Raw genomic sequence first — 16,071 nt, 5'->3', positions numbered from 1 at the left:
TACAGCTGACTTTGAGAAGTGCAGATAAACCCCCAGTTTCCTGCTGTCGCACAGGATGGCTAGAACGAGCTGCCAGGGTATGGTGATTGATAAAGATGCTGCTGTCTAAATTAATGGAGGCTGCAAACTCATGTCTAGGTTCTGTATTTTTTACACATTTGTCCTGTCTTGCTCTATGCTCTGGGTGCCATATCTTTAGTGTGGCAACTATTTAATGTCCCTCATCCATTTCAAGCTGGATTGGGTCTTTTGGCAAAACATTCCTTCCAGTAGCATGGACGATGCACTACTTTTAATGTTAACTATCATCAGTACTGTTCCAGTGAACTGGGATATCTTCCAAGTGTTTGGAATCATATGAGGATGAGACAGAGCATTGCCATGCTACCTCTGCTGTCGTGGCAAAAGACATTCTTGTAGTTGCCATATTTTAGGAATCAATGTTAAGTTCATTTTGGGTCAAGAGTCTTGCTTTTTTTTACAACAGCTGTTTGTTTAAAAATAAGAGCCTTCCACGAAGAGAGACGCCTACACGCTTACATTCCCGTACTTGTGAGCTTTTGCTATCGGCTCTTTACATTTGCGGTTTCAAACCCCACTCAAGTGAAAGTCTGCCCTGGGAGGGGGGAAAAAACCAAGCTAAACGCAAATCTAATCTCCACTGTGATTTACAAGATGAAGTCATGTGGCTCCTGAAAAAAGTTTGGTTTCATTTCCATTACAAGGATGTTCTTTCATTGTCAGTTTGTCAGGTGTTACTTTTGGGTAAACTTTGTCAAATTATTTCCTGCATGGATATTCATCCATATCTGTACACGCAGTATTACCTAGATTTTAACTCCTGAGATCATTGTGGGATTTAGCTGTGGCATGTCCTGAGTTTATATTCCTTATACATTTTACACACATACCTTAAATTTGTTTCCACCTTTAAATAGAACTGTACATTCTGCACTTCTATTGCATGCATTGTATAGTACCTTTCTGTGCTCCCTGTGCATTCTAACGCACTGCGAGCAAGGAAATACATAGTTATAGTAATTAATTGGAGGAGAGCAGCAAAACTTTCAGGTTCTCCTAAAGCTGATTAGATGAGAGTATGTGACTGTGAAGCTGAAAACAGTTTACTTTCCTTGTAGCTATTGTTTTGGAGCATCACTGTTTTCATGCTTTCCCCTTGCATTCTGAAAGTGACTTTAGGAAGGAAACGTTTCAGCAGAACTTACTTTTTGCAAAGTGGTAGAAAGATTTGCTCGCTTTCCGGGTGAAAAGGGAACAGAACAGATAGGGAGATCTTCCTGTGGTTCTCGGAAGGTCACGTGACCAGCGAGAGGTTCCTCCTGGATTCCCAGAGCTGTCTAGTCCAGGTGACTGGGCTGCTATTCTAAGGAGCTGGCTTCTGGTATGGCAGTACCACATCTGGTTTTGTCATATGACTTTTTAATAAAAGAGAATTTCTTTCAAAAAAATGAAAAAAAGCAACTTGCAATGTTAAAAACCCAAAAGCACACTTAAAAATATTGGATTACTGCATTAGCAGTCTGAATGGTTTACTAGAGGAGATGATCTTCATTGTGTTGCTTTCTTATTGAGGGGAAAAAAGAGGGGCATTTGGCATTTATCACCACACGGTCTGTTGTGTGCCTTGTTATCGCAAGGAAATATGAACTTCCTAAGAGGATTGACGGTATAAGCTCTAGTTTAAGGGAACTGAAGAAGTCAGGAGATCCTCAGTGCTGTACAGACACTTTAATTCTCTGCAGAGGAGGAGTTCTCAGCAGCACACTGACACTGGTGGAGTTACAGTGCATGTGGAAGAGTTCACTGCTAAGAAGTAAAAAGAAGAGAGGAACTACAGTAAGGACTGTTTCAGACCCTCACAGCCAGCAGCTGTATCACCCTATAACTCACAGCTGGCAGCCCACAAAAAACTAAGCAGTTGTGAGCCTGGCTAGTACCTGGATGAGAGACCTCCTGGGAAAGCTAAGGTTGCTGCTGGAAGAAGAGTTAGTGGGACCAGTAGGGGTGCGCTCTCCCTGCAGTCTGTGTGGGTCCTAATACCCCAGTATAGTGACGGGGACACCATACTGTAAAAAATGTGCCATCCTTTGGATGAGATGTAAAACAGAGGTCCTGACTCTCTGTGGTCATTAAAAACCTAAGGGCATTTTTTGAAAGGAGTAGGGGTGTTAAGCCTGGCTTCCAGACCACATTTTCACCTGGCCTTTACCAATCATGGCTTCATAATAATCCCCATCTATGAATTGGCTTTTTCACTCTGTTCTCCTCCCCACTCATAGCTGATGTGAGGTGAGGGTACTGGTGCACGCTGGCTGCCGTCGCATCATCCATGTGTGTGCTACACATTGGTGGCGGTAGTGGGATTCCCCATTACCTGTAAGGCGCTTTGAGTGGAGTGTCCAGAAAAGGGCTGTATAAGTGTAAGGATTATTTATTTATTGCAGCAACAGGTTTGATTTTTGCCTAAGTGGACATGGTGTGGGTGGCTCATGAATTTGTCAAACGTTAGAAGGGTATCTAATCTCTTGGACAGTTGTTGGAATAGGTTAAGTGGAGGAGCTCGTTTTTTTTAAAAAAGCAGAACAAAGATGCACATTTTACTCTTTCATTCCTTCAGGATCATTCTGAAATAAATACAGCATTTGAAAAAATGAGTTTAATAACCTCATTTGCCTTGTACAGCTCTTCTGTTCTCAGTTTATCACATGGTTAAAACAGTAGTTACAGTAGTACACTCATCACTTACAGGCTATATTTAATTGAAGATACCAGAAGGAGCCAAATAACTTGCCGAATTTCTACACATGTGGGTATTGTCACTAAGACCACTGTCATGCCTGCTTTTTGTGTCTGTCTTGGGCTGCTTTTCTCAAGACTAAATTGAATAAAAAATGAGTAAAAAAAATCACTATTCAAGATTGCCCAAGTGCTGGTGTAAGGGAGTGCAGTAAATAGTCCATTTCCTCTTTTGTGATTTAGTAATTTCCTGAGGTGACTCTTGTGCTGTGACAGTGACTACAGTAGGTCACATTGGCAGTTGCTGTGCGGTTCAGTCTGCTGTCATCCTGGACAACTGCAGTCACGGTTTTTACCCATGGCCTTTTTTTAAAATGTGATTGTGGTTCATCTTCCCATTCTGCATTAGAAAGCAGCTTATTCCTGGGAAAGGTGGCAGTATTCAGGAGGCTCTCCCAGATGCACATTGCCCCTTGTGTGGAATGTCCCATCCATCACAGAGTGAGCACCCGCGCACACTGACACAAACAGGCATCAAGAGAGACAACCTGTAATCTTGAAGACGTCTTTTATGTTGTTGAGAAGGTGGGAGAAAAGCTGAGTGGACTGGATAGGCAAGGACCTGCAGTCTCCTCACAGAAGGATCCCCAGTCCAGAGTCAAACCCCGACACCAAGGCCTGCTCTGTAAGCACTGCCAGGCTGCCATGCTGCAGTGCCACCCAATCTACAGTTCGATCCACGAGCAGTGGGTACACATGGCAATCCAACAGACCAGAGCACCCCCTCTGAAATGTTCTTTTTGACTTGTTTCTGTGAATCAAACTATAGTGAAAATGGACATTAAAGAGGAGGTTTCGTAAAGCAATAAAAAAATGCTCATCATTCACACCCTTGCTCTTTAGATTTTTCTGAAGAGCCCTGTGGCTTGTTTTGTGCTGAGTATTTTTTTGTATTCTTTTTGAAAGCAGCCCAGACTTCCCTGAGTTGTATGAGAAGGCAGGCCTGGAGTTTTCGAAAGTTGCTTGTTTTGGCTGTCTGCAGTGTTGGCCCGAGCAGACTGACCAGGAGTGTGCATGACAGCTGTCCCACAAGCGGTCTTCGCAGTGAAACCCTATTCCCTCAGCGCTCTAGTCATGCCAAGGGCTGAGAGCTGCTGAGAGCCGCTCACAAACACAGAATCGCACACTCCTATCAGGAACTTCCTGTGGAAACTTGAACATATTGAGCTGGCAAAGCATCCGGATAATTTTGGTTTCTTTTCTAATAGTGGGTGTGTGGTTTGAATATGAAGAACGGGACTGCAGAATAGCACACATGAGTGTGGTGTGTGATCAGGAAGTGTATGTTTGCTCTGTTATACAGATTGCATAGATCACAACCTCGTGCTGTAAGCAGGAGTTTAACTTATGCATGTTGGATGTAACCTGCCACACAGCTGGACATAAGAAAAAGTTGTCTGTGTTCAGCAATTAATTTTTGTTTTTGGAAGGTAGTATTACAGGCAGTTCTTGCACAACCTCACAGTGTTTGCATGGAATCATTCACAGCCTCCATCTGCATTAATAACTAGTGCCAGGCAGGCCTGCGAGTCGCCAGCCAGCATTTACACTACAGAACATGGAGGCTGGCGTATTCATTTATCACTGAAGGCCGACGGGGATACTTAAGCCAGTCTGTGATGTCGGTAACTGGAGAGGAACAGCTGGGAGATGTTAGAACCGGACAGCAGGACAGGAAATGGGCCCGCGATTACAGAGTAGAAAATAAGCGCTGTTACTGCCCAGCTTGACAGGTGCTCGTCTCGGCTTACACGGCAGCTCTCTTTCTCTTCATATTTGTTTTTGTTCTCGAGAGCTTTTTTGCTCTGTGTACAGTGCCCGTTCGTTCGAGGTCTGATAACGGGTAAACCTGCAGTCCTCTGTGAGTTTACTTAGCTGAATGGCACGCGGCCTGCAGTCTTACACCCTGTGAGGAAAAGTTAAAGAATGTCCCCTTAGCATCCTTATATAGGGAGTCTGTTCACTTGTAAGGTTTTATTTAACTCTTACATGCTCATTTTTAAACTAAGTTCAGGCGTACTAATAATCTACATGAGAAACTTGGTTACACAAAAGTCTGGCTTTTTTGGCTGTATCATTTAACTGTTTTTCACTTCAGAGCTGTATTTTGTACACGAATCAACAGTACCGTAGAAGACTTGTAGCAAGTGCAGACTCTTGGATTACCCACAACAGAATTACACATAACACAAAACGTTTGTTTGGAACCTGCAGGGAGGGCTGAGGGTTGCTTCGTGCTTGTATTGCCCCCTTGTGGTTTGTCGCTGGAAGCCGGTTAGCAGCGCTAGCCTGCAGCAAGTTGCTCCCTGCTGCACTGTACTCGCTCTTGCATTTTATTGTTGTGCTCATGAAAACGGTTCCAAGCTTCACATCTTGATCTTTAATTTTATTAAGCCGGAATGCTTGCTGTATTTCTTTTCTGAATAATCAGGCATTTAAAAAAAAAATAGGCCTCCATCTTTTAAGTGCCTTAGGTGGTGTGATTTGTGAATTTGTTCGATTGCATTAGGAACAACTTGAAATCCAGGGCTGTTCTGAGTGAGGAAGTCTTCATTTGTTGGCTCCTGGTGATGTTTTCATGAGAAGGAGTGCAAGGCTAGACTGGAAGTGAAGTCTAGTGAGTGCATGGCCGTGTGCGCTGTCTTCTCTGGCAGCGCTGTCTTCGTGTCCGCGCGCGTCTGTCTCTGGGAGCGGCACGGGCTCTGAAGCTTTTCCGTTTCCGATGCTGCAGGAAGCCGCAGAGCTGTGGATGTGATGGACGTGAGCACGCAGAAGGGGACCGAGATGAGCATGGCCCAGTTTGTTCGTTACTACGAGACCCCCGAAGCTGAGAGGGACAAGCTCTTCAATGTTATCAGCCTGGAATTCAGCCATACCAAACTGGAGAACCTCATCAAGCGCCCCATCGTGGTGAGTCACCATGCTTGTAGGGTCATGGGAATCAACTGCAGGGGCAGTATACCTCTTTTTATGGAGAAAGCAAACAAGACATTCTAGTTCTTGAGATCCTCTCACATCCATCCACCCGGCAGTTCATTGAAGAATTACGTTAGTGACATTGGCTTTCTGTTCAGCAAAAGTCTTTAGTTTCATTTTTTTTAAAAAAATGTGCTCGCCACTTCCGCTGTACATTCAAAATGCCCTTGCTGACACTTGGAATTGGAGCCAAATGCAGAATAAGTCTCTGCAAAACAAAAAGCTGCGTGAGGTAAACTTGACGTTCTCGATCTCTCTGAAGGTATCTTTGAAGCTTTGATCCGATTCTGCCTTCAGTGCAGATCAGTAGTCTCCAATCCTGGTTCTGGAAGGCCAGTGTGTTTATACGTTTAAAGTCCAGCTGGGCTCTTAATAGCTTGGATCAGCTCAGTTTTGGCTTAATTATACCAGTCTCTCCCAGCTCTTCCAGTGCTGAGATTTTAAAGAGACCAACTGTATCTTTTCAAAGTGCATTACTGGAATGGTAAGCGCAACACACTGTTAACACAAATGAAAACGGTACCAGCAGATATGCTGTTCCTCTGGGACCAGGACTGGGGCACCCCTGGTGTAGTGTCTGGTTCAGGAATAATCTGGCAAGTTTTTCTACATTTCTCTTTCAGGTAGATCTGGTTGACTGGGTGGACAACATGTGGCCTCAGCATCTAAAAGAGAGACAAACAGAGGCTACAAACATCATTGCAGACATGAAATACCCCAAAGTTCAGAAGTAAGTGTATCTTTGTTTCACGTTGACAAAACATGGCACTTACATAGTGCAGGGATGAAGACCAAAGTTTCCTTTTACTTTATTAGGGAAAAGATGTGTTCACCATTGCGTGTTATCATATTAATCATAATAAAAGCATAAACTGATAGAACAAAGGCCAGTGATAGATGCTGAGAACATGGACAGTAGTTTAATTCTTGATTGCATGAGTTTGTGTACATTTGTATTATAACAAAAAAACAAAGCATCGAAGCTGTAAGGTGCTGAAAAAAATACCCAGTTTAATTGTGTTCTGGTGTGTTGTTATTTTACTTAAATTTATAAGCACAGTATTAATGCCTTCAGGTGTACTGCTGGCCTTTTTATTTTTGAAAGCAGTTTTATTTTATACTTGTGAAAAATATCTGGCTCACAGGCTGTTGTTATTTCTCTTCTGATTGAAATGTAATGGGCAATTCTAGGATAGTTGACAAGGGTTGGTGCTTCATGAATTAAAATGGAGAAATGCTTTCTGTGGAGGGTGATACTCTCCCAGAGGTATTTGGGTGCAAATCCTGGCCTAATGATGTGTCGACAGGGTCCTTAAACCAGTGGGTGTAAGGTGTTTGTGCACAGTATAATGAAGCAGGAAAGCTGGTAAGGTTTTATGAATCCAGATTTTGAAAGCAATAGTGGTTGAGTGTCAAGGACTGGGATTTATTCTTCAAATCTTCTCTGAAACCTTGGCCTTACAAGTTCTACTTTTTGTTTGCAAAGCGCCGTTCCAGAAAATCACTTCCTCGGTTTACATTTCTTCCGAAATGTGTGGGAAGGGTTCTTTAGGATTAAAAATGATTGATAGTTTAGCTTTGAAGTCTCCAACAGCAGATCTCTGAACAAACGCTGGCTGTTTGTGGGGAAGTCCTGTTCAAAAACTGGGCAGCCGGAATTGAATTGAATTGAATTTGCTGCCGTCAGCCGCAGTACCCCCAAGACTCCCCTGCCCCCCACTGGAACATGAATCTGAACAATTCGTCTTGTAAATATCAAGATGGGACAGGATCAGATCCTGGGGGCTCCCACTTCAGTGCCAATAACTATTTAGATGCAGTTCAACCAGGCAATTAAATCTATTTCTGTGGCTGTGAGAGGCCAAGATAAGATGAGAGCAGGCAATATTCTTTTTTTAGGACAGAGGTCAAAGAATAGGGACAAACCTGTCCAAAACATTTCCATATCTGGGATCACTCAGAATGAGCAAAAACGTGTCTACAACACTGCACAATGGACTAGCTTCCAGACAGGTTATGTGAAGAAAAGTTGTAATCATTTTTGATGATTCAGTAATTAGGACTTTTTTTTTTATTCTGTGACAGTCAAGTCCCCATTCTAAATATTCACAGTTTTTAAGGTGTTGTATGGAAAGAAAAACAGAAATGGAGGAGGCCAGTCCCTTTGTTTTGCCACTGAAATACGGCAATTGATAAACTGGGTTTGTAGGTGACAGCCCCCTTCAGGGGATAATATAGGCATGCGTTGCAGAGCACACAGCTTGCAAAATGAAAGATGAGTCGGGTAGATTCTAATGAGGCTGAAAGTACATGAAGGGGCAAAGGCCATTCTCTTTGCTAGAATTTGCATTGCTGTATTGCTCTGCTTCATGAACTAAAATAAGAATTTCCTGAAAGGAGTTTATGGCACCTACAAGAGTAAGAATATCATGTTGCTGCCAGACACCAAGGGTGTACGTTGCAGATATTTGTTTAAGGGTGAAATATGTTGATGCAGTCATGTGCTACATGAGCTGCTGCTTTAAACACCTGGGCTGTTTCTACCAGGTTTGTGAAAGTTATGTGAAATGTTGATATTATCTGACTGGCCATCACTGAGCAAATCAAATATTTAACTGAGTAATCAGCTACAATATAGTCTCTAAAAATAAAACAGCCTCTGTATGTTATCTAAAAAATTAATAGTTCTGAAAAAAGGTGCACTGAAGACTGTGGTTTTTGCTGTACGCGTTTTTAAATCTCAATTATCTTCAGACCAAGAGTGGAATCCAGGTTGAAATGGAAATCAGTAGGGTATCTGTTTCGTCCAGATTCAGAGTCTGTGCAGAAAACAGCCCAATAAAATTCAATCGAAAAATTGACATGCATCTTTTTCTTTAAAAGAGAACAGCTAGAACATTTACTGTACTGGCATTTCATTTTGTCTGTCACAAAATTTAATGCCAGATAGTCTAGGTAGAAAGTCCAGAGAGGAGAATGTCTTTTTCTGATCCAGATATACAATGTCTATAGTGCCTATTAATCATTTGAAGTCTGCAAGCTGCTTGCTTGATCAAGGAGGCTTTAGTTATGTTCAGAGATCTGAAGGAATCCTAAGTCCAGATCACTACAGATTGGGACATTATTTGCCATAGCTGCAGACACTGACATTGAGACTTAACAGATGTGAATTTGCTCCATGTTTCAGATCTTTATACTGAACAGAGTTGTGGGTTTTGTTGTTATTCCATTGTGAGCTGTTAATGGGCAAGCCATTATTTCCGCTTGCTGTGCATTGTCGAAGATCTGTGTGAACCAGGTAAATATGATTCAGTAATTCAGGAAAGATGTTTTTCTTTTAAGATATAGTGGTTTTCTGATGCAATACTGAACGTCTGCCCTCTATCAATACGCTTAGAATGTAGTCAGCAGTGAAGAAATGCAGGCGAGCCCATATTTAAAACTAACATAACGTGTTTAACACTAGGTTATAAATGCAACCATCATATCCCAAAATGTGACTTACAGCAGTAATCGTATTCTCCAAACGTGTGGGCTTGTAGTGTTTGCCCTTTTATGGGTTACTGCATTTTAACATGAAAAAAGTCAGCTGTTTGCCTGGAGGTCTAACATATTTCACATTGAAAAATCATGTGTTGCCATTGTTATTTTTCCTCACCTTAGGAGTATTGTGATGCTATTTCGAAGCTGTCAGGTCTCTGTGGTTTAAATTCTCAATGAAAAAAATTAAGCAAGCTTGCCCTATGCATTCATTGCAGAAGGATCTGGGTTTCATAGCATGGAGCGTGGCACTTTCAGCTCGGCAAAGGGATAGTAAGGTTTAAATGCAGCTGGGAATCCTGGATGGTACATAGTAGGGATAGTAAGTGTGCCTTGCCAAACACTTTGGCTCTTCTTGTTCTGTAGAGTTGGTGGTGGCAGGTCAGCTCTTTGAAGAGGACAGCAGATTCCCTCTTGCCGGGAACTGAAGGAGCTGTTCTGAAGAGCAGCGCAAGGTCATTTTGATAAAGCAGAGGTCAGCAGTGAGCAACCCATTGCTCGCCCGTTGGCCAATCAGGAGCTAGGGATTGTGCCATTGCTCCTTGTCTCTACTGTATGTGTAGAAACACTGTTCTGTGAGAAGCTGCAGGGCTGGTAGGGAGAACTACCTGTGTGCCTTGGTGTGCATTTTCATTTATTTTAATACATTTTAAGCTGTCCTGAGCTTCTGGAGGGGTAAGCTTCTTGATTAAAAAAAATAAAGGGAGGTTTTGCAATTTTGGCTGCATGCTTTTGTGGTTAAAACACAGAATAAAGTCAAAATTAATGAGCTAACCACGGGAAGTTAAAAACATTCCATATAGTGATGAGAAAATTATTGACATAATCAGACAGTATTATTCTGATAGATAAGATTTTTTTTGCCCTTGATAAATGCAGAATGCAGTCATTTAATAACTGAAAAACAAAATAAGGAGTAAGTATTAGGTGATTTAGGTGTTTATTTTATGATGACTTCTGTTTCCATTTAACAGCGTAGTTAAAAGGTCATTTTCTCTCCATTAGATCACCACAATGTTTTCTTTGCCCTCCATGAATGGGATTTTTTTTTTATCAAACTTTAATAAAATACGATAGTTGAGATTACTATACAAACATCACAGTTCTGTTAAAAAGAATATTGCCGGGTGACTCAATCACCATCTTTCAAAAATAAATGAATTGTTAAATTGCAATGTGAATTAAAGACCCCCATAGGGCTAGGGACCAGCATCACTTTTAAACTTGTATTAAGAGACAGCTGTAGAGAAACATGCAGCAGCAGTGATGTGTGTTGAAAGCTGTTCACCTTATCTCCTAATTAGTGCAGTATTAGTGGTTCTAATTGGGAGAGGAAATCAGCCTAGAGCAAGTTTAAAGGGGCAAGAGAAAAAATAAACGCAAAAGCATGGGACACCGGGACTTTGAGCACAGAATCTTCAGTAATGGGTTTAACATCAGAAATAGAGGCAAATTATGGTTGCATTACTGGGAGGACCGTGAAGGATATGTGCTATTTTTAACCCTGATTCTGATTGTAGAGTGTATAAAAAGTTCAGTGCAATGAGATAACAGAGCTGCAGGGGAGGCTTTCATGTTTTTGTAATGCGCAGTGTCTAGATTGGATACTATTGTCTCCCCCCCCATGCAATATATGCAAAATGTGCATGCACAGCAATGCAGCAGGCACTCGTCCAGTGCATCCTTCTCACACAGTGCTATCTGCTGAAAGCCAGCCTGCGGCTCTTTTCGTACATCAAAAATAAAAATTAACTTTTCGTACATCATACCGCATCTGGACTTGCATGCTGCTTAAATGGAGCTGCATTTGAAAGACTTTAATGGGGTGGAGAAATGGTGGCGCGAAGCATATCTCTTGCAATGCCTCACTGTCCTCTGCTGTGAAGGTTGTGCGCTGTTGTAGGTCAGGACTTGTGTTCTGGTGCAGGGGGCAGGGGATTTAATAATTCACGACTGTATTAGTGTGCACAGCGGCGTGTGCCACTGGGTGTCTGGAGGCAGAAGAGGGCACTGATTGTTGTGAAGCAGAGTATACAAAATGTGGTGTGTAGTATTTTTTGTGTCATTGTTTGGTTATTCTTTCTGAAGCTGTCTGTAGTCTATTCGCATTCATTACTGTTTAAATTCGGGGGGGGGGGGGGGGATTCAGCTTTTTGGTCTGTTAAGCTGTATAAAGTCCTCACTTGCTCTAGAAGAAGTGTCTCGCGATGATGACATCACCCAAGGCCTCCAGCCCATGTCGACAATGGAAGACGACAGAGGGAAGAAATCCGTTCAGATGTTTTGGAGGGCAGATTTGTTGCGAGTGCCTTCTTGCACTCACATACAAATATTTTAACATCATTTTGGACATTTAAGCTGTTTAAATACTAGAGAAATGCCTGCAGAAGTGGAAAAGTGGAATGCACTATTGCCTCACACATCAAAATGAATCTTTTGAATAATGAGCACTCCTAATAATTATTCAGTCAGTACTGTTATTATCCTCTAGGATAGACTCTATATGGAAATGGCCTTATTGTCCATTTCCTGGCTTATGGTCCTGGCATCTTACTTATGGTCTCCAGATTATTTCATGTCTTAATACAAAAAATACTTTTTTTTAGACTAACCCCAGCATGTACAATAATTTTTTTTGTCTGTTCTTGAATGCAATTCAGAGAGAAGCTAGGATGTTTTCTGCAGCAACCACTTTTGTTCTTGTAGAATGTAGGAAATGTCGCTGCAGGTGCCCTGTGTGTACTAATGCTAGCCGTAGTTTAACATTGTACACTACTGGGGTCATTGTGTTTTCTGTAGTTGAACTATGGCTGTACCGTTTCTCTGTACTTCACAGTGATTCCATGTGATCTAGCTGGTTTTAATAACCGATCAAGTTAGATGTGTTCTGCTCCATGCTAGGACGTGAAAGAAGCAGATAGAGGTTAGTTGTTATACTGGTCACATTTCCAGCCTGCCTGTGTTGTACAGGGACAGTTTGTGTTTGGGAACTATGGCAGCTGAACGTGCTCAAGCAGTGCACTCTCACCTGAGTATGTTGGTAGCATTAAGTGGCAGTCTGCTGATGGTGGAGGCAGTGTTTCTCATCAGTGTTTTTAATAATGCAGCTTGGCTTGGCTGTGTGGCAGTATTTAAGCCTCTGCTGCCTCAACCTCTTCAGTAAAGAAGCAGATTTACCTATTGACACTATTTCCAGCTTGGTGTGTTAGCTTCTGCACAGTATGTTTATTCAGAAAGCGAAGTCAATGGATTGAATATTGCTTGATCCACAGAGCATCCTATTTTCAGCTGATAATAACTTCAACAGGTTATTCTATATAGGAAGTTGGGAGGCTAAGTAATTTAATCAAGAAGTAAGAAATAATTACAATGAAATGACTGGATCATGCCTTTCCACTCCGCCCCTCTCTTTTCCCAGTGCCGGCCTGGTTAAATGAGGTTGGAAAACAAGAGGAGGTCATTTGGCCATTTGGTCTGTTTGGTTAGTTGCTCCAGGATCTCAGCCAGCCACTTCTTCCAAGAAACCAGGGTTCCACAACGTGGCTGGGCAGCTTGTTTCATGTTCCCGCAAACCTGTGGGTAAAGAAGTGCCTCCCATTCTTGGTTTTAAATGCATTTCCACGTGTGCCTTCTGGTTGTTCATCTAGTCCCAGTTGATGGTTCTGTCCTGCATGTACGCTCTGGGCAGGTGGATGGCCTGTTCGTTTACCATATTGAATGAACGGGAGAAGAAAGAGCAATGTCACGCAGTCAGAGAGATGAATGAAAGTGGATTATGAAGCAAGAGTGTCTGATTATAATGACTCTGAAAGGTGTGAAGGCCAGGTGACGCTGTGATCCTGAAGATGAGGGTCCTGCTGGTGTGACTCTATTAGCTGGGTCCAGCCAGTGAGCTGGAATCGCTTTCTGAAAGCTGATCAACTTTACGCTCGTTTATTTTCGCGTTTATCTGCTCAATGCTCAGTCCTGTCTTTTTTTTGACGGCCCACCATGGTAATAGCAAAATTCAGTTTCTCACCATATACCACCTTTAAACACAAGTTTCCTGTGTTTCTAAATCTTTATTTCTGAGATAGTCAGGGCGTGCTTCTCTAAAGGGTGTTGTCTTTTGCTTTTCATGAATAGGGTGTTGCAAACTGCTATGCCACCAGCGTCTAACTTTCTAAAGTGTAATTAAAGTATTAAGTGCTTATGAAATGTAAAAACATTTCCTGTAGACCTATAGAATTGACTATTCCTTGCATTGGGGAACTATGCATGTGGCTCTTTAAATTTGTCAAGCTGACGGTGGCCTGCGATTTTCGAGTTTAAAGGGAGCCAAGAAATCAAAGAATATTTATTATTTATTATTGTTACTACTTTAAACCTATATTATTACTTTCTTTAACAGAATAAATGCCAGATGTCACTCAGTGTTCCCCTTGAAAGAAGAAACAAACAAAAGGAGAAAAAAAAAGAATTCTTTCTGTACTGATTGTTTAGAACTTTAACAATGCATGCAAAATCTTCTTTTTTTTTAAATAGGGGGAGAGAGATCCCGGCAGTGGTACACAGGACGATGATGATGATGTAGAGCTTTCTTTCTCCCCCCTCCTCACTCTCTCTCTCTCTCCCCTCTGATAGCAGCAATGCGTACCAGCCTGTCTGCCTCCTCCACTGCTCTGCCAGTGGTTGCTAGGCAGCGAGCTCCTCCGTGCTAGAAGTCACTGATTCACAGGCTGCTGCAGCCACTTGGTATGATCCTCCTTAGCCTATCAGCTCAGGGCTTGCGGGAGTGCAGCCTGCATACTGTACAGCTTTCATTCCCAGCCTAAATGAAGCTCACCAGGACAGAGAGGGAGGCAGAAAAATAAAACTCATCTTCCCTGTCCAGCGAAATGGGCCGTGTTGATCTACGGGAGCTGGAGTGGAGGGGGGAAAAAATTAAGCCATCGGGTGGGTTTCATTTAAATAAAAATAACATGGAAGAAAAAAGCTTAATGGCTAAGAAAACAAGTGCCAAATCTAGAAAGGGAAACGTTTTTGCGCTCTCGATTAAGTGTAAGGCTGCGTAGTTCAGCCGTTGTTTGTTCAGCTGGTGGCTAGCTGTGTGAAGATGCACACAGCCTGCCGAGGGCTGCTTCGTGTTTTTGCGGGAGGATGTCTTTAGGAATGTCTGCCGTGGCTGAGGTAGAATGGCGTGCGTGGAGTTGTGCCAAGGTGTTAGCAGGTGTGCCGGAAAGACCTGTCCACGGACAGTCTAGTGCGGGTTTCTCGTTACCCGCTGCATGCGATGAGCAGGGGTCTGCATCAGCTCTGGTGTTCTGCCTTTGTTCCGTACGGTGCTGTTCTGCTCTTGGCGTGCGGTTTTCCTGTGAATTCAGTGCCATTTCTTATTGTTTGTTTACTATGTGGGGAGAACAAGTGGCGCTGTGTCACGTCACTGAGATGAATCCCAGTGCGGGACCCGAGCGTGGTGTGTCGATCCCATCCTCGCATCATTCAAGGTCACCGTTTTCACTGATTGTTTGGGTTTATTTTGGAGGGGGGGGGGTAGCGTATCCACCATCCACAGGTCCTGGTTGCTAAAGTGGCACGAGCGATGTAGTTTTTCTTGCGACAGCCTCTCCGCTTGGGCGACAGTAGTCCGCTTCAGGCCAGCAGTACCGCCCAGCACAGCCCCGAGGGGGAAGCAGAGAGGGGTGAAGCCCGGGAGCCTGCCCTCTGTCCTACAGCAGGGCTTCTCCGAGAGGAACCGGGCTCGATTTTCGCTTCTTTGCTGGCGCCTGCAGTGAGGGAGATGGCCGTGGCCAGGGCGCCTTTTTGTTTGTTGGAAAAGGCGAGACGGCGGCTGCATTGTGGCTGCCTGAATAACCCCTCAAAAGTCGCAAATTAAACTTAAGCGCTCTCGTTCTGATTTTTTTTGCTTGAATGAGTTAGGCGTTTCAGAGCAATTGCAAGCTATTGTGCGGTTATACTCCTTTACCTGGGTAATATCGCTCATGCCTTTCTCAGACAGAGAAAGCTATTGCATGCTTTTGCGATTTCGTGAGTAGACCACTGCAGCTCCTTGCTGGCTGGAGTTTCTGGGTCTGTCCTTCGCAAGTTGCCTTGTATAGAGACTTCTGCAATCTGAATCGCAACCAAAACAACACCCGGCGAACCTTCACCCCTGTGTTAGCATCTCTGCATTGGCTTCCAGTGGAATTCCAAAGTCGGATTCAAAATTCTGTTTTTTAGCTCTTTCGTTTCTGAATGGTTTAGCATCAGTTTTTTTGTGTCCGTCTCCTTGTATTTCATCACACAGGCATTGTTCCCTTGGCCCGGGTTTGCTGTGCGTGCTGAAAACAAATGGCCACATTTCAGAGACCATGCTTTTCTCTGACTCGCACCTAGTTAGTGGAACAGCCTTCTGAAGAACAAAATGGACAACAGCACTGCTTGCACTTTAAAATCATAACCAAAACTTTTGTTCCTTGGGTTTTATTATTTTGATTTGTTTTATTGGCGTTAGTATAGATCAGACATCTATTGCATTTATGTCCTGTATTTTGCCCCTGCTTTGTCAGTCTCTTTTTTTTTGATTGTTTTTTCTTCTTTTATGCGAAACTCCGTTCCGTGTTGTACAGTTAGTTGGATGCTTGTTGTGCAAAACTTTTAACTTTCTCAGGGTGTAGAGAGGTAAAACTAACACATCAATTCATCAGATTTGATTGGTAAATGTGATGAGTTGGCTATTGCAGCACTTCAGCTGTGATC

The 16,071-nt window shown here is 42.9% G+C and overlaps 1 protein-coding gene across 1 annotated transcript in view; it reads left to right on the top strand.

Moving 5' to 3' along the window:
- The window catches only part of kdm2bb (lysine (K)-specific demethylase 2Bb), a 79,685-nt gene that overhangs the window by 3,613 nt on the left and 60,001 nt on the right, over positions 1-16,071 (top strand). Inside the window, exons 5-6 of the mRNA XM_088935336.1 lie at positions 5,549-5,727; positions 6,417-6,523. Coding sequence (XP_088791462.1) covers positions 5,549-5,727; positions 6,417-6,523 — 286 coding nt within the window. The remainder of the gene's footprint in view (positions 1-5,548; positions 5,728-6,416; positions 6,524-16,071) is intronic.

This window comes from Atractosteus spatula, chromosome 17 (assembly GCF_055471065.1).
Source record: "Atractosteus spatula isolate fAtrSpa1 chromosome 17, fAtrSpa1.hap1, whole genome shotgun sequence".
NCBI lineage: Eukaryota > Metazoa > Chordata > Actinopteri > Semionotiformes > Lepisosteidae > Atractosteus > Atractosteus spatula.
Note: the sequence above shows the minus strand (reverse complement) of the source record. Positions and strands in the feature narration are given on the sequence as shown.